Source organism: Acanthochromis polyacanthus, chromosome 7 (assembly GCF_021347895.1).
Source record: "Acanthochromis polyacanthus isolate Apoly-LR-REF ecotype Palm Island chromosome 7, KAUST_Apoly_ChrSc, whole genome shotgun sequence".
NCBI lineage: Eukaryota > Metazoa > Chordata > Actinopteri > Pomacentridae > Acanthochromis > Acanthochromis polyacanthus.
The window spans coordinates 21513834-21531931 of record NC_067119.1 but is presented as its reverse complement, the minus strand read 5'-3'; the positions used below and the strand labels follow the sequence as shown (position 1 = coordinate 21531931).

Genomic DNA, 18098 nt, shown 5'->3' with positions numbered 1-18098 from the left:
GCCGATAGGGGAACTCTTCCCTCTTCCTGAGGAAAAGATAAACAAAATTTTAATCCAATTGACTTTATTGATATTAACCTCCATGTTATGTAGCTTTCTCTGTGAAACTGTTTAACTTTTGGAGGGAAGGACAGAAAATAGAATTAATTCAGCTGAACCCAGAATACGTTGAAGCATGGAAGCCTTATGCACAATGTAGCAGAGCAAAAAACAAAACAAAAAGACATATTTGCACAAATAAGAAAGTTGAACAACAGCATAAATATATTTAACAACATGTGCCAGCAAAATATTGAAAAGAAAGGTGAGTAGAATAATAATAAGATTAATCATAGGTTTTAAATTTTAAAACAGATGAATCAATGAAAATAAGAGCAGCTAGAAGCAAAATGAAACTAGGAATACACTCAGAGAGGGTGTACTCTGCCAAGGCTGCTCATTTCTTGCATCATTTCCGGCAGCTAAAATCTTTAAGAATTTATGGAGCCAGACTTTAAGCTGCATCACTATCAAAATGAAATCAGTTAATCCTTGTGCTATTACTGGCCTCCTCTGAAAATTTCATCCAAATCTGTTTGCCCGTTTTTGAGTTATGTTGCCAACAGACAAACAAACCAACACTTACCATGATATGACTCTGGGGAGGATCTGCCTCCTTGGTGGAGTACTTAAAAGCCTGGATTGATTTAAGATGAAAAATTATCCAGCTTTAAAATATTCTGCATGCTATTCCAGATTGCAGGTGCAACCTTGATCATGAATGCAGTGAAATATGTTTTATTAAAACATCATCTCCATGCTCCATGTCATAGACATCTAATAATGTGTCACCAGCTTATAGAAACAAACAAGAGCATTTCAGAAATATTCAGATAAAAAAACAAAACACACAAACCAGCGTGTTTGCTGCATGTAAAACAAGAGCAAGAAACACAGACACAATTATCAAGAGAAACATCAAGGGAGTAAACGTTCGTTGCTGAAGAGCTTCTCTGAAACATCCGGATTATTTTACTCTGTGGCCTTGAAGTGACAGAAAGTCTGACGGTGATGAGAATTACTGATCACACTTACAGATGGGTTCGACTCTGAAAACACAAATGCTGACTTCAGAGTCATTATCCTTCATTACAGCTGCTGTTTGTCATTATCATCAGTTAGCGCTACCGTCCGTGTCTGTGTTATTATAATTTAAACTGACATCACTGTTGTCATCCTCATCTCCACATTTCCTGACCCTGTCATCAGCAGCAGCTTTGTCTCCCCTTTTGTCTCCCTCTGTGTTCGCTGGTTCACAACACAACAAAACAAGACAAAGAGTCTATCACTCATGTTGCCTGAACATTTATTCATTGTTGTTCTATCATTATAGAAAACATATTGATAGTATTTATGCAGTTAATTAATATTAAATAGAAACTACAAACACAGAGTTAGATAAATATGAATATAACAACATTGAAAGACTCAAAAGCTGGACTGAGGAGGAGAGAAGTGAATGCCCTAAATACCTGAAAGAAAAATCCCTACAGTTTATTTCTGACATGAGAGGAGTAGCATTCTCAATGCGTCTGGCAATTTTACCAGAACACCTCAGGAAATCCACATGTAATTGACACTGGTGGATGCAGGAGACTTCAGTTGTCTATTTAGCTGTCAGGATCTCTTCCAAAAAGCCTCTGTACATATGTCTCCTTGGCAGTTATTCACAAAGAGAGCAAAGAAACAGGTGATGAGACATCTGCCCATTCAACTTATATTTCAAAAAATGCTAACAAGAGCTTAGACTTGATGAATCGAGTCAATATAGACCACTTCACCTATATTTTCCTATATTTTCTTACTTACTGGTATCTGAACATCTGGATAGTTACAGTTGTTTGAGATATTTATGTCGGAGCTTCCTGCTTACACCCCAACACAGTGAAAGAGGCATTATTTTCCCTTCTGTTTGTGGTGCACATGCTCCCAGCTTTGAAAAAATACATATTTGAAAAAAAAAAACAGGTGCTCTGAATATCTCACAATAAGTTTTAAGAAAAATTACTTTAAAAAATAATTTTAGTGATGATTACTGGTTGCTAGATAATAATGATCCTTCATTGTAATGGTAAACAGACAAAGATGAGACTCTCCAACATGGTCAGCAAAAGTGAAATACAACAACTGGCACTTCGAGATACAAACTGAAAATATGATTCTTAGACTTTTTGTTTTGGTTTGTTCTGTTTTCTTTTTAAATTGGGTGAACCAACCATTTACAGATGTGAGCTCAGGTTGAGATAATATTATACGTTACACCGATCCATATAAAACACCCTAAAATAAAGCAATAGGCACAGTCAGAGTTTCTTTCAGTGTTAGTTTAGAATGATTTACAGGTATCTGGTTTGTAAACCACCCTTTAATCTATGTGCTTGATGTCTCACCATTGGCATCTTCTTTCACCTCGTTATCTAATCAGAGAGAGGTTGGCTGTCATGAATATTTACACAGTCCTTGTCATTACAAACATCATCAATCGGGAGCAAATGTAACATTAAAAAGCTAATATTAAAATAAACGAACGCGTCATGCATTGTATCAGTGCTCTTACCTCGTCAGCTCTTTCTCTAGTCTTTATTTCCTTTGTTTGTCTAGAACAAGGGTGTCAAACTCATTTTGGTCCAGGGGCCGTATACGGCCTAATTTGATCTCAAAGGGCCCAGACCAGTAAACTTATGGCATAATTACTGAGAAGTAACAATAAGTCTAAGTTTTTCCGACGTTTTAGTGCAAAGGAGAACGAGTATATTAGAAAAATCTTTATACGTATTGAACTGTTCTTTTAAAAATTATATTAGAAACACCCAGAGATTAAAGTAAGTGGAATTTCAACAACACTATGACTCAGTTTAACATTCATTTGTGTGCATTGTGCGTTACAACTGATCACAGTGATTGTACTATGGCACAACATATTTAGTCACAGGTATGTGTAACTTAAAAACATAGTCCTGGAATTAAAAAGCACAACTGTTACGGCCACCAGTATTGGTGTGCCGTTTGTTCTTGAGGTGGTGCACACCAATACTGGTGGCCGTAACAACAACTTTAGATATACTTCTTTCATTTTCCGCTATAGTGCTGTACACTTTATTGCCCTTGTGGGAAAACTTCTCCTCTCACACAGCAGTGATCTGTCACGACTACAAGAAACAAAAAAACTGCACAAATGTCAACAGAGAAACCAACCACCAAACAAAAAAACATCCAGCACATCATCTAAATAAAAAACTATGTAAAGCAAACTGAAACATCTACACACCTACATTTTTGTATCCTGTAAGCTTTGACAGAAAATATGCCTCTTTCTCAGCAGTTTGATTTGACAATGTGACATCTTGCATGCACCACCACATACATTTCAGCTGTCATTTATTGTATGCTGTTAATTGTATTTATGGATGTGACATGTCATGTCTTACATGAAAAAAGCCCACTAACATGACAGAGAAGAAAAATGCACAAACACGGCAGGCATCAATCCATTTCTTTTTCATTTATATTTCATTTAAAGCACTAGAAAAGCACTCAGAGAGTGCAGACCTCCGCCAAGGATAGAGAGGAAAACAGGAAACCCATCTAGCAAAGGATCAGAAACTGGAATTGAACCTGCATCTCTCACACAGTTCTGTTTAAAAAGCACTTTCTTAACCAGTTGAGCTATCTGGACACCTTGTGCCAGTTTGTTGGACGACATACTAACCTATGATGTTTTGTCATATTTTGGCCCACATACTAAAACAAAAACAAAAAAAAACACACTAAAAAATTCAAAGCGATCCAGAATCCAGGATCCTTTCCGGATTGCCACCAAAATTAAATCAGCTCTTCCTCTTACCATAGTCTACATCCCCTCAAAATTTCATGTGAATCTGCCCAGGCGTTTTTGAGTTATCTTGCTAACAGACAGACAGACAGACAGACGGACACACAAACGCTGGGTGTCACATAACCTCCTTGGTGGAGGTAAAAATCCACACAACAAGCCACACAAGTTTTGAAGAAAGCATTACTTTACGCAAAGTGCCAAACAGCAGAAAACCTAAAATGTTGTTTCTTTTCTCACACTTGTTCCAGTCTGTGTCTAGTAAAATCAAAGAAATCATTTTGGATTAAAAGGCCCATTGAACATTTTTCAGTCATATCAGACCTCCACTTATTTGGACGGTGACTGAATAAATTAAGGGAATTACTGTAATTCCCTAATGGACATTTTTCACTGCAGAAATTTTGGCTTGTCACATTCAGAAAAGCACAACCGAAATCAAGATTGTTTAGTTCCATCTAAGTGCCTCAGTAAGCCATGATAGAAAATGAGCATGCACAAAAGCAGTACCTCCCCTTTAATTGATTGACTAATATTCTTTGTTTGATCTGGAAAAAAGAAATTGACAGCAAGGCTCTTATTCACAATGACAGCCGGAGAATAACTAATGAAAATGATTATGCAAGAACAAAAATATAAAACCAACATTTAACATGTACATAACAGAAAGACAAAGCAGAAACATTAAGAAAAACATTAAGAAAAGCGGGAACAGTCATTCTATAAAACATCATAGTACATCTTATTTGAAAGCAGATTCATGTTCATAAATGGGATCTCCAAGGAAACCAAATCTGGTGAGTGGGTATGATTGCCCACAATAAATATCCAAGTTTAAAAAGTGATGATAGATGACATGGTAGTTCATTTACGATTCCTTTGTAAATAAAAGAACACTTTTGGCTTCTTTTGATAGCTTCTTTCTCACAGAGAATACAATGACGAGTCTTAAAACTGTCATCAGTAATAAGTCCAAGAGAACTATGATACACAGGATCAAGAGATCTGAGATTAAGAGTGGTAGCATTCATATAAACATTGATAATGTAACCTACTGCTAAAACAGAGACAATACATATTACTATAAAAGAAGCTAAATTTAAGTTTAGTGGTCTTAGTCAGTTATTCTTTTAACTGTAAAATTTCTGTTGTATGGTTATTGCATTTCTGTTAGCAAAATGTAAAGTTTGTACTAATATTCAAGATGTTTGTTGCTTCACTGTAACAGGTGCAACATGAAAATTGAAGTAGATTTGAATCAAAAAGATAAAGATGAGGTCCAGAGATATACAAGTTCAAGAGACACCTTTAGAATAAGACCTTTTTCAATTTAAATGAGGTAATTTCTTTTTAGAAAAAACCTTTTGCTGGTTCTGTCAGCTGCCCTGAAACACATGAGAGTCACAAACTAGTGCTAAATGGTAGGGATCGGTTTAATATCATTAGCACCCACCTCCTCTTTATTTATGTTTATGTCAGTCTCGAGAGTCTGCAATATTGTGTTGCTGCTGTTAAGAACTGGCTGGCTTCTAATCTCCAAACACAGATAAGATTGATGTCCTGTTCGCTGGTCCCAACTTCATTTGCAGCAGCATCACTCTCCAACTTGGCCCATTAACAATAAGCAGGAAACATTCACCCAGAAACTTGGGAGTAGTTTTGGATTACAACCTTGACTTCAGTCAGCACATTAAGACTCTGATTCACTCCTGCTATAAGAAATATTACCAAGGCCAAAGCAATGCTCCCCAAAAAATGTTTCATTTTCGCCCAGCTGGACTCCAACAGCTCACTATTCACCTGCCTGAACGATGCAGCGATGGGTCAAGTCAGGACCAGCTGCTCACAATTACTCACTGCAGGGAACACATTACTTCAGTCCTGGATGAAATTCACCGGCTACTCATATATTAAAGAATTCAATTTAAGATTCTGCTGATTACTTTTAAATCTCTACATGGTTTGGCTCTGGTCTACATCTTGGAACTATTAACTCCTTATTCTTCACATCGACCCCTCAGATCTGATAGCTTGTATTACAAGATCCACTGTGCAGGCTGCAATGAAGAGAAACCATGCTCTCGCTATTCTAGACCCAGAACTATGTAACAAGCTCCCCCTTATGGTCAAAACTGGTTAGGCAGTGCCTCTGTTTAAAAAGCTTTAAAAGCCGGTATTTTTGTACATTTCGTATCTTTTCTAATGTTTTATTGTCTCCTTTTAATGTTTTATAATTCCGTGTCTACTACAATTTATCATGGGATTGATAAAGGAACGGAATACGTGATGACATCATTAACGTAAGCCTAACGAACGTAACTTCCGTTTGTCAATCTTCCGCCTTCCACGTGTGTTTACTAAGAATGTGGCGCTCCTAGCTAAATTATTCCTAATAACAGTTTGTACACACTAACTACTTGCACACTGGTTGGAATATGGGGAAGCTGAATGTCGTGGTATTGAGATATTTGTCTCGGGATGACTTCCGAGTTCTCACAGCGGTAAGTAACGAGCTAACTAGTCGGTTTTGTCCCCGTTAAGTTAGCCAATGCTAGGCTAACCTTGATTGAACACAGTGTTGGCTAACGTTACTGTACATATATTAACCAGTAGCTCATCAACGAGGTACCAAAATGCTGCCTCATGATCTGTAATAGTGCACTTAACATAATGTCAGTGTTGTCATTGGATTAATTAGCATAATTCAAATTCCAGGTTTGAAAGTGTGACACATAAATGTGTTTACATGATAGATGTTCTTATGGTGTTATAAATTTACAGTAAAGGCCATGTGCAGAAATGGATATGGTTTTAAGAGTAGTCTTTTGACTTAGTGAATTAGTATTGAACTCCCATGATGTAGGTGGATTTACAGGAGACAGAAGAGTTTGGGATCTATTCTAGTATCAGTCTGGAAACTAATAGTTCTTACTTGTACTGTTTTTTCTTTCACATTAAATGATAGCTCCATTCCTGATTTATATAGTACTGTAGCACACACAAAGGTTATTGAAAGTGCTTTACAGGCAAGGTAAAGACATTAAAACATGGGGAGGGTACAGTATACAGCATAGTAATATTAAATTTATCAGACAAGTAATTAAAAAACAACATTATTGACACAATGAAAGAAGTGCACACAAATGTTAAAGAATAATTGAAACTCGTCCAAAAATCCCTGCTTTTGTTCCTTTGCTGAGCTGCAGGACAGCACAGACAGAGGAATTTGTACCAAGAAGACAAGAACTGCTTTCTTTCAGAGAAAATGGACTGTGTGTTCTTTCTCTCATCACTTACATGGGAGTTGTGATAGGAGGAAGGAAACATTATACTCAAAACTGTTATTAATAGTGCATAGGATCAGTCAGTATTGTGTCATGTCAATTCATCCTTCAGCTTGGCAGGAGTTTTAACAGTCTGGCGACAAGCAGATTTGAATTTCTGTAGACTAATAATCATAGTGTGTTTCTTCTTGTGAAGGTTGAGATGGGGATGAAGAACCATGAGATTGTTCCAGTCAGTCTCCTGTCCTCCATTGCTAGCCTCAAACACGGCGGCTGCAACAAGATCCTCAGAGAGCTCGTGAAACACAAGCTTGTTGTCTATGAACGCACCAAGAGTAAGAAAACACACAAAAATATCAGCTTTGCATGTCCTAATAGAGGCAGTGCATGTAGGTTGTTTTTTAATGTGGTATGTGTGTATATGTTGATTTCAGCTGTTCAGGGCTACAGATTGAACTACGGAGGATATGACTACTTGGCTCTAAAGACTTTGTGTTCCAGAGAAATGATATTTTCAGTTGGCAACCAGATGGGTGTAGGAAAAGAGTCGGGTAAGGAAAAAATCTCAAAGGATGTACATTTTGTACTTCCACATTTTGGTACACTGTGCGACTTTAATTAAAACTGATAGCACAATACAAATATTTTTATTCATGTATATAGTTAATGCAGTGATGTTGTCACCATCCATTAAACTTTAATGTCTTACAGTGTCACAAAATTATTATATCATCAAAATTTCTCTCTGTTAGAAGCCTTACTTGGTTCAAATGTGATTTGCTGTATAGCATTTATTCTAACTTTCTTAACTACAGTCACGGAGTAATATTAAGAATACAACCTTAAATAACTCCTTCAAAAGAAATGTAAAAGGAGTTTTAATTATACTCACAATCTTCATCATGTGTTCTCTATCAGATTTCTGCAAGTCATTGCCAAGATCTCTTACATTTATACAAATATTTCCTTCTTTGTAGATATATACATTGTGGCAAGTCCAAACGGCGACCAGTATGCACTGAAGCTGCACAGGTTGGGTCGCACCTCCTTCAGGAACCTAAAGAACAAGAGGGATTATCACAAACACAGGAAGAACATGTCCTGGCTCTACCTCTCCCGCCTCTCTGCCATGAAGGAGTTTGCCTACATGAAGGTAATGAGCTAAATCAGTACGAAGTACGTGGAAAAAAATGTCACCAGGAATTCACAAGATGTGCAGTAAGCATCCAGCTTTGTGTTGTGGATCGTTTGACTTATATCCTCTCTCTGTTCAGGCGTTGTATGACCGCGGCTTTCCCGTTCCCAAACCTGTGGACTATAACAGACATGCTGTAGTAATGGAGCTCATCAACGGATATCCTCTGTATGTAAACCTGCTGTTATTTGTTGCTTGTCTACATTACAAAAGTAATAGTACAACCTTCCCTTTCTCTGTTCCTTGTACAATTTGTGTGTTTTGTCCCACTCTTTTAGGTGTCAGGTGCACGAGTTGCAGGATCCATCAGCTTTGTACAGTGAGTTCATGGAGCTCATAGTCAAACTAGCCAATAATGGACTGATTCATGGAGATTTTAACGAGTTTAACCTTATGTTGGATGACCAGGACCACATAACTATGATCGACTTCCCTCAAATGGTGTCTACATCGCATCCCAATGCTGAATGGTTGGTCTCTCTGCTATAAAGTTGAAAATTAACAGTTATAATTATTGAAACAGTTAAAAGATGTACATGTTGCTCACTTGTCCAACCTCTGTGTTTAGGTACTTTGACCGAGACGTCAAATGTATCAGAGATTTCTTTGCAAAGCGATTCAATTACGAGAGCGAGCTGTTTCCAACCTTCAAAGACATCAGGTAACTGCTCATATATTTTGATTGCAGTATATGCACACATACAGTGAAATAATGCTGGAAGTATACAGTGTACATTTCAGTTTGAACAACTTACATGAATCCATATTCAGTCTGTTGCCTCTAAAATGAAAGCAAATCTCTGATCTTCTTTTTAAACCCCTACAGGCGATCTTATTCTCTGGATGTTGAAGTGTCAGCCAGCGGCTTCACCAAAGACTTGGAGAGAGATGGTGCACTGCTACACCCCGCTGGACCTGAGGAAGATGATGATGAAGATGAAGAGGAGGGGGAGGATGAAGAAGAAGAAGAAACAGATGAGGAAGCAGAAAGGGAGGAGAGCTTGGATATGGAGGAATATAAACATGCAATGCTGGAACTGGAGGGGCTGAAAGTCAGTGATACACATGCAAACATATCAGATGAGGAGGAAAAGAGTGAGAACAGGGAGGAAGAGAAAGAGACTGAAACGACATTGACATTGAGAGGGGATGAAGAAACAGAGGCGTTAGAGGAAGAATTGAAGGAAGCAGAAGATGAGTGCCCAGAGCTGACAGATCTTTCTGCGTGCAACAAAGAGTTCAAACCTTTCAGGTGAACAAACTGGAAAGTTAACACAATAAAACCTTCAAAATTAAGCACTTTTATTCTGATTATTTTATGCTAAAATGCCGCAAATCAGATACACAGCCAAAATTTTTAAGACAGTGAGCAAATTTACAGCATAATTTGGGTTATTTTATGCAGGATGTTAAAAATATGCAAATAGCACAACTACACTTAACTACAGTGCTTGGTTATAAAGTGTGTTGTAATAGCTTCAGATCGTTTTATTTCTTCTGCAGAGACTCGGACAGTCTTCTACACATTGCTGAACACAGGAGGAAGAGGACGGACAGTGAGGGCACAGTGGGCAGCATAGGGAGCTGCTCAACAATACCCCCAGTAAGTAAACTATAGATACACAGAACTGACTGCTGTAATGTATTTTACAGGGCCTATCAGTGGTGAGAACAAAGAGCCTGTTACTATAAAATACAGGCAGTCCAGCTAATTTGATCACTTCAAAGTATAAATATTTGGATGTTTTGTTGGGCAATGTAGCATTCCCAAGATGCATATTTTGACAAAGACTCAGATGTCCTCTAGGTGTTGCTAAAGAGCTTTCATGTGGTGTTGGAGTTTGTAACAGATGCAGCATGTCTACAGAGTGTTGTGTCTGGTTGCAGAGACAAACATTGATCTGGAGTAACCCGCTGTTGTTTTTGTGTGTGCTGCAGGACGTAGTCCGTCAGAAGGTGCGGAGGCAGCTCACCAAACAGCAGAAGGCGGCACAGAGGAGACGTCTGCAGAAGGGAGAGGCCAACTTGGTGACCAAGTCCAGGAGGGAGAACCAAAATAACATCAAGTCTAGCATGGAGAGTGCCTCCTTCTGGGGATGAATAGGACTGTGGAGATGGACAGACGGAATTCACGTCAACATGCTTTTTGTTTGGTTGACAGACATGCCGCATGGTGCCTCTGCTCCTTTGTCTGACGAGTTGTGAACATGTGATGATTGATGGGTAAAAAACAAGAGAGCATCTGGGCAACGACTCAACCGTTTTGTACAATCATGAAGAAATCAAAGAGGAAAGGCAAAACTAAGATACACTGAAGTGAACACGAACAATTTGTATTTCTCCGTGTTTAATCCCCCACTTGGTCAAACTAACCGTTTTTCTATTTGAACTGCAAATAAATATCTTGCTTTCCACAGAGTCAAATGTAAATATGGACTATTTAGTATAATGAAGTGCTATGATTAAACAATTAAACCACAAATTACAGCTAAGATGTGTTTTTCTTTTTAAAAGCAGTAGAAATTCTCTGAACATGAGACAACCAACCCTGAAAATGTTTTATCTTTCACTTTACAAGTTGAGCGCATTCTTGTAAAGTGATATTCAGCTTTGGCATAACAACCTCCAATATCACCGCAACAGATAGAAAAGTGTGGATTAACTTTTAAGTACTGAAGTCTGTGCTCAGACTGTATCCCTACACTGCTGACAGAATGACTGATGTGCATGTGGAGTTAAAATTCAAACAGAATTCAAAGAGCTTTTGTTGATGCTAAACTTTCTGGCTTCAAGGTCTTCAACTCTTATACATACACTTACATGTGGGAACACACCAATACATTCCTCATGAAAAGACTCAGGAAATAGGCTGGTTGTGTACACGCAGAATGAGGCACACAGTAGGAAAAGATGCGAGAACTCAGGAGCTGAGAGACCACATTTCTTCAGAATTTGGTTAATTTATGTGTAAGAGGCTTTTAGAAAGCAAGTGAATTCAGACTTTAACAATGGCCATTCATAGTGAAGAGGTTGAATGGAGCTCAGACCCTGGGCTCAAATTTGAGTGGGAAGTCAAAAAAAATCCAACCCCCCACATATCTGAGACAGCACATGTTGGGAGGAATTGTCCCTATGATGCTGGACACTGACACATAAAAGAATCATCAACTGGACTGGAACCAATCATATAAACAAATATATACACTGTTGCTGCTTGGACCAACTTGGCAACTTTCTGCAGGTCTTAAACTGTCCGACTGTTCGGGGATTAGCCAGCTGCACAGCCCGAGGGGAGGGTCTCAGCATTCCAGCTCTGCACCTCTGTGTGTGTGTGCATTTGCAGAGGGAGTGAGGGCCCCTCTGAGCTAATTGGCAGTGAGAGTGACAAAGGTGGTCTGCTTCAAAAGAGAAACCCTGGTGAGATGTTCACACTGGAAAGGAGGAGGAGGAAGAGGAGGAAGGGAGTTTGGGAGGTGGAGAAAGGGTGAGTGGAGGCGCCTTTAGATTTGGAGTTTCCCATAAGATGTCCCATCCTGAGCTGTGGTGGCCGGTCGTTTCGAGGGACATGTGTGCTGTGCTGGTAGGGCTTTTTAATGAGAAAAGTAGAACTGAATGTGTTTGAAGCTGCAGTGGAACTTAACGCTGGGTGAGGATGAGTGAGGTGAAGGTGGAGGAGAGCATCATGTCGTATCTGTCACAGAGTGAGACTGACGCCGGCCCGAAAGACTGTGAGTAACAGAAACTTTGACAGTCAAAGTTTTAAAGGTGTTGCAACTTACAAATTTCTTTATCACAAACCTGGAATTGATGAATTAAAATTTTCAAAAGCACAACAGGAAGCTGATTGTTAGAACTTTGTTATAACACCTCAAACAAGTGTAAGTCAGCTTTTCCCATCTGCCATGAATTGAACTGCACTGACTTGTGTGGCAGAAAATTTGGAAACACGAATCATTCAGATCTGTTTCAGGGTCAGATTCAGCTGAAAGTGTTAGAAAATACTGATTTGTGTAAGCCTTGAGGTGTTTTCGATGGACTTAACTATACTAAAATAAACACTGTCTGTGAATGCCTATACAGTATATACAGATGTCTGGCTTGTATATTTAGGCTGACATTCACTGTCACTGAGTCAGACTTCATTGATATGATCAAGCAGAGGAGTTTTCAGAATGTTTTAGCTGTTAAAAGGAAATCAAGACTCATCAACTCTCCTTAATCAACGTTTTATAGCAGTTGGTCTTCATTGTATTATCCGTATGTATGCAGTGAATGTGGTGGCCATTCTCCATAACTTCTGGGAGCAGAAGCAGACGGGTCCGTTAAGTGGTTCCGCCAGTGGATCAGAGGGTTCTGGTGGGAACGCAGCTGGTCAGGCAGAGAGTCTGCTGTTGTATGAATCTGCACCTTCCCCTGGTCCTCCATATGTCTGCTATGTCACTCTTCCTGGAGGAAGTTGCTTTGGTAACTATAAGGTGTGTTTGGCATCATCAGCAACATTTTTGTGCTTGGTAGTTGATTTGACTGGCTGTACTGCCGCAATGACCCTGAATCAAGTATCCTTAATGTGCCATTGGAAATAGCACACATATGACCAAAGATAAAGTATTAATCAGGATACTTGATGCAGGTGATGTTCCTGTTCTCAATATATCCTAATAATAAAAGAGCAAAATCCATTAAATCTGTAATATCACCTGTAAATGTAATTAAGACAAGTCATCAGCTATTAGTAATAACTGGTGTGTTCATTGTTTCAGATTAAATCTTTGCTTCACCACATGACAGACATTTTTTAATCATACTCACCCAGCACAAAGCATATCTAAACTCAATTATTAACTCAAACACCACAAGTTTTCACACATTTCTTCTGAGCAAAAAGCATTTGAATGCTTGCAAAGTTGTATCACATCAGCTTTCACATTCTGCGTTCAGTGCTTTGAAGCTCTTTTGAAGGTCACCCACACAGTCACACACACTCACTTTTAAGGTTGTTCGACATTGATGTTGCTCAGTTTTAAATCCCATGATGCTTCTCAAAGGGTTCATTGTGACCCAGACAGCAGCCCCTCCCAGCTCAGAGAAGGCATGTGATTGGTTATCTGTGAATGGCTCTAATGTATTAATCTCAATGGTGATTTGAGTTCTGATCCCATGGTTAGCTGTAGTGAGGTGTAAAATCATTACACATGTAAGCGTGTGCGCCTATTTACAGACAGGACTTATGGACTCAAGTCGGTCAATCTTAAACTTAAACGTATCAGCTGACCCTAAAATGTCTGTTTGAAGTTCTGTCTGTTCCCCTTGTGCACTCTTTTATTTAAAAAAAAAATCATGTTGTCAGGTGTGTGACACTCAAGCAGAGGCTCGGAGGGATGCAGCTCGTGTTGCTCTGATGAACTCGCTTGTGAACGAGTTGCCGTGTCGACGAATCAGCCCTCAGTTCATCACTCAGAGTCTGCAGCAGGCTGCCAGAGACAGTGCTGTAAGTGTAAACCAGTGCAAGCACACAGTGTGACGCTTTATTTTTCTTACCATGAACATTAACCTGCACTGTTCTCTGTGTAAAGGTCTGTTTAGAAGATGCGTGTGATTCGAGCACCAGCATAGGAACCTACAGTTTGCTGCTCAACTCCTACATAGGCAGGACCATGCTGGAGTTCCAGGTAAAACATGAAACAAGTTTTCAATAAAAAAAATCATGCAGCTATCACATGAAAGATCTATTCGGCTAAAAGATTTTGGCGTTGTGGAGTAGTGTATTTATCGATGCAAGTGTTATAATTTGACCTAATTAGTGATAATTAAGCCACACACAATAAAAATCACAACCAGTGGGTGGTAAATCTACTTTTCATTGGAGTCATTACACCCCTAGTCTACTTTTACCTACCGGTATTCATCCTCATTCCTTCTCTCTCTCAGTCGCTGGCAGGGAGCCGTGGTATGAAACACATAATATTTCCACCTTTGTGTAAATAAGCATGTCTGCAGACAGGGGGTTATTAGTGGGAGGAAATGGGTTCATTATCATTCCTGCTAAAACACAACTCATACAGATGGAGAACTTCCAAGTAATACACACATTGTACACATGCACACATATATGTGCTAAACTTTAGTCACACATATAGAAAATCCTGTACACAACATCAACCATGATGTATGCAGCTGTCAGTGGTTCATACAGCTTATACATGCAGACAGTACAGGAGGTATCGAACCGTTTTGGCTGTCAGGCAGAATCATAAACAAGTAACATAAGAAACTTGGTAAACAGGCCAGCAGGTACAACACGGACTTCAAATCCAGACAGTTTACGTGTAATGTTTTCCATCTGGGCCTCATTAGCTCAGTTTTAGTTAATGTATAGTCTCTCTCTGTTTAACACTAATGTCACTGGCTCCTAACACATGCCAGCTGTTCTCCTGGGCAGTGTTGTATAAATCAGGGCGAAACCTGCCTGGTGCATAAAGATTTATATTATCTTGTCACACCAATCATCCACAGTTTAGGTAAGGGTTAAAGAAATATTAAAATAATATGTTATCTTTGTCAGACTTACATACACTGATCTGGATGCTTGGATTTGTTATTCAAGTCATTCCTCTTGGAGCTGCACAAGATTTGCTCTCTCTCAGTCTGTGTCTGTTTCTGACCCTCGTCTCTCTGCAGGAGATGATGACAATTTTCCAGTTGTTGCACTGGAACGGGACGTTGAAGGCTCTGAGGGAGCGGCAGTGCTCCCGACAGGTACAGGCTTCACCAGTTAGACATCTCATTCCTGCTTACAGCAAACTTTATTATCCCTCCTGTTGGCCTCATTTACGGGCACCCAAAAATATTGTTTCCTTGTCTGAAAAAAATCCAACAATTCAGCAAAAAAATTCCCGAAATTTCTGAATATTTTCAAAGCCTTCAGGAAGAAAATTCCAGTAATTCCTTAAAAGTTTCCCTGAAAAGTTTTGTTTAAAAAAAATGGCAAAAAAATTCTTGTAAATATTTTCAAAAAATAGGTAAAAATCTTCAAAAAAATCTAAAAATATCTAAAGTGATTACATATATATCGGTAAAACTTTTAATATATTCTGATTCTGATTCTGATTCTGATAACATTTATTTTTTCCACCAAAAAATGTTCAAAGATTTCCCAAAAATGTTGAAAATGTGGACATTAGAAGTTTCACTGTGAAAATATGTATTTTTTTCCACATTTTCAGACTTTAGACTGGGTTAGTTTTGACCCGCAGGACAACACGAGGGTTAAAGCATCAGCATCTGCGTCTATACGGTGATGATGACCTGTTTTCTTTCCTCCACCTCAGAGTGTGATTGCCTACTACTCTCAGCGAGGCCTGGATGAGTACATGCGCAGCAGCATGGCTCTGGATTGGCTGGGACGGGAGCAGAGGTCACCGGGGATACTTGGGATGGAGCTGCAGGTGGCACAGAGGGAGCTGGTGTTGGCTCGTCGTCGAGGCATAGAGCTACGCTTCAACAAAGAGAAGACAGAGATCCTCAGCTTGGCTCTAAGCCAAGCATACATTCACCACACACCTGAAATCTTCAAGGAGGTGCCGGCTCGCACATACAATCAAGAACAACTTCCTTTACACACTTTGTACAGCCAGGACACAGACGACGAGATAACCCCAAAGTTCAGTCCTTCACCGACCCTCCATAAAAACACAATGCAAACAGACTTTTGTGGGTTTAAATAACCTGGAACAGACTGAATCGGAAGAGAGACGATGGATGAAGTTATCATGTGGATCAATGAATCAATGAGTCAATAAATGTTTCTTCTAGATATGTGAGAACAAAACTTATCAACCATTTTCATCATCTGTTTAAACATTACCAAAAGTTCAATAATCTTGTCAAATCTACAGCTATTTTGTATTATTAACTGTGCATTATTAATATTTTCACAATATTAACACTCTAACATCACATTCAGTTTTATGGCTATAAAACTAAACTCTGTGTTTTTGCGTCTTTAATCACAACTGGCACAACATTCAAATAATTTTGACCAAATAATAGCAGAATAGTTGCATTATTACAGTACATTTTTATTTGATTTTTGCAAGAATGGCGCTCTCCTTTGCTGTCCCACATTTTATGTAAGCTTAGTTGTGTTTTCTTGAAGTTTGTTATAATCCACAATGTGCCCTCCAATTGAAAATCAAGATTTTTGCCTTGTAAGTATGTCCATAGGAGTTTTGTTGTTGCTGTAGTTTTTCGATTAGAAGACATGTCATGAGCAAACTAAGCAGTCCATAACATTTTCAACTCTGATATTGCAACTTGCCATTGTGTAGTATAAAGCAACTTTACAGTGTTTCAGTAGTGGAAGGTTAACTGGTGTGCTTGAGCTGTTGCAAAGAGTGAAAGTGTCAGAGACAGAGGCAGACCCTTTACTGCAGTTCTGCACGTTCAGACAGAGTTTTACATCTGAGGAATTTTAAGTGAGGGAAGGATTATTTTTCATGGGGAAAAACCATTGTAAACATGTTAATTTGATGCCCAGAATTGAGTTTTTAGAGGTTTAATCAACGCCTAGTGAGGATTTTCCATCTTTTTAGTCAAAGTACTGTCTAACTTGCCAAAGGTTCAGTGTTTCTCCCTGTCTCATGCCTTGCTCTCTAACATGCCGTTTATTGTGTCAGTTTTCTCAGTGGAAATTACTTGCCAGAGTAATACTATTGACTGGATGCTGTGAAACGGACTCTTTTGTGAGTGTAACACAAATGTTTTAGATAATGTCAGAGAGCAGCTTTGTACAAAATGCTTTCTAGCTTTAGTGTATCAAGAGAATTAGCTCATCATACAGTGTAGCTGGTCTGTTCAACTGCAGCTATTATTATAAGAATCAACACTTAGTATGTTCTTTGTTATAAAATGCATAGAGGTCAGGTGCATTTGACTCTCGTTAATTTGTTTATAGATGACGAGTGAATGCATTTTAAAGGGAAAAATGTTGAGTTTATCATGTTAATACACATTTCAAAATAAATGTTCTTTTCTATTACTCATTATGTGTCTCTGCATTTGTAGCCAAGCTGTAATCACATCACAGCCCATCCATTCTTTATTTCAGCCTGTAATCTATTTAGGAAATTATACCTTGTTAAAAGATGCCGCTGCTGTGAAAACTAACAGAAAGCATATATGGTTAATGACCAAAGTAATTATGCATAAAAGTCAGTGTTATACAATATATCCAAGAAAATAAAATGCTTTAAAAAAGAATAATTAAAAATCCTCCTATTATGTATCATGTGACGTCGTGCAAACCAACTGGGGTTTAAAGGGTTGGTTTTCCTTGAAAGTATGAGTAAATATTTTGTATTTTTTAATCAGTACTGATTGACAGGACAATAAAATTCTCAGTCAAAGTGGTGAATAATGTCGATATGAAAAAATATTAGGGCTGTTTTTGACACCAATATTTTTGCTTTTTAAACTGATGCACAAGTGTGAAGCTTAATTATATATAAACATAGTAATATTACACTAAGATTGAACCATTAAATGTGGTGTTTATGTTTGTTTTTTGTATTTGTGTGCCGTTTGGAGAAAATTCCATCCATCCATCCATTCACTGCTTTATGCTGGAGTCTATCCCAGCTGACTCGGGTGAAGGCAGGGGACACCCTGGACAGGTCGCCAGTCTGTCGCAGAGCTATATATACAGACAAACAATCACTCTCACATTCACACCTACAGGCAATTTAGAGTA

General features: G+C 38.6%; 2 protein-coding genes across 3 annotated transcripts; both read left to right on the top strand.

Annotated features, from left to right (window-relative positions):
- Positions 1 to 6190: 6190 nt before the first annotated feature.
- Positions 6191 to 10832, top strand: riok2 (RIO kinase 2 (yeast)). Its single transcript, XM_022197510.2, has 10 exons — positions 6191 to 6372; positions 7352 to 7490; positions 7590 to 7706; positions 8133 to 8308; positions 8430 to 8518; positions 8629 to 8820; positions 8919 to 9011; positions 9177 to 9602; positions 9854 to 9953; positions 10289 to 10832. Exons 1-10 carry the CDS (start codon positions 6307 to 6309, stop codon positions 10448 to 10450), a joined length of 1560 nt encoding a protein of 519 aa, XP_022053202.2. The 5' UTR covers positions 6191 to 6306; the 3' UTR covers positions 10451 to 10832.
- Positions 10833 to 11706: 874 nt separating this feature from the next.
- LOC110953616 (protein limb expression 1) lies at positions 11707 to 17387 on the top strand. 2 transcript variants are annotated; one of them, XM_022197726.2, is made up of 6 exons: positions 11707 to 12078; positions 12620 to 12726; positions 13698 to 13838; positions 13924 to 14019; positions 15029 to 15106; positions 15679 to 17387. In XM_022197726.2, exons 1-6 carry the CDS (start codon positions 12003 to 12005, stop codon positions 16072 to 16074), a joined length of 894 nt encoding a protein of 297 aa, XP_022053418.1. In that variant the 5' UTR covers positions 11707 to 12002; the 3' UTR covers positions 16075 to 17387. The 2 variants fall into 2 exon arrangements, with proteins under 2 accessions (XP_022053418.1, XP_022053410.2); XM_022197718.2 differs by having other exon boundaries at positions 11708 to 12078; positions 12620 to 12825.
- The last annotated feature ends 711 nt before the right edge of the window (positions 17388 to 18098 follow it).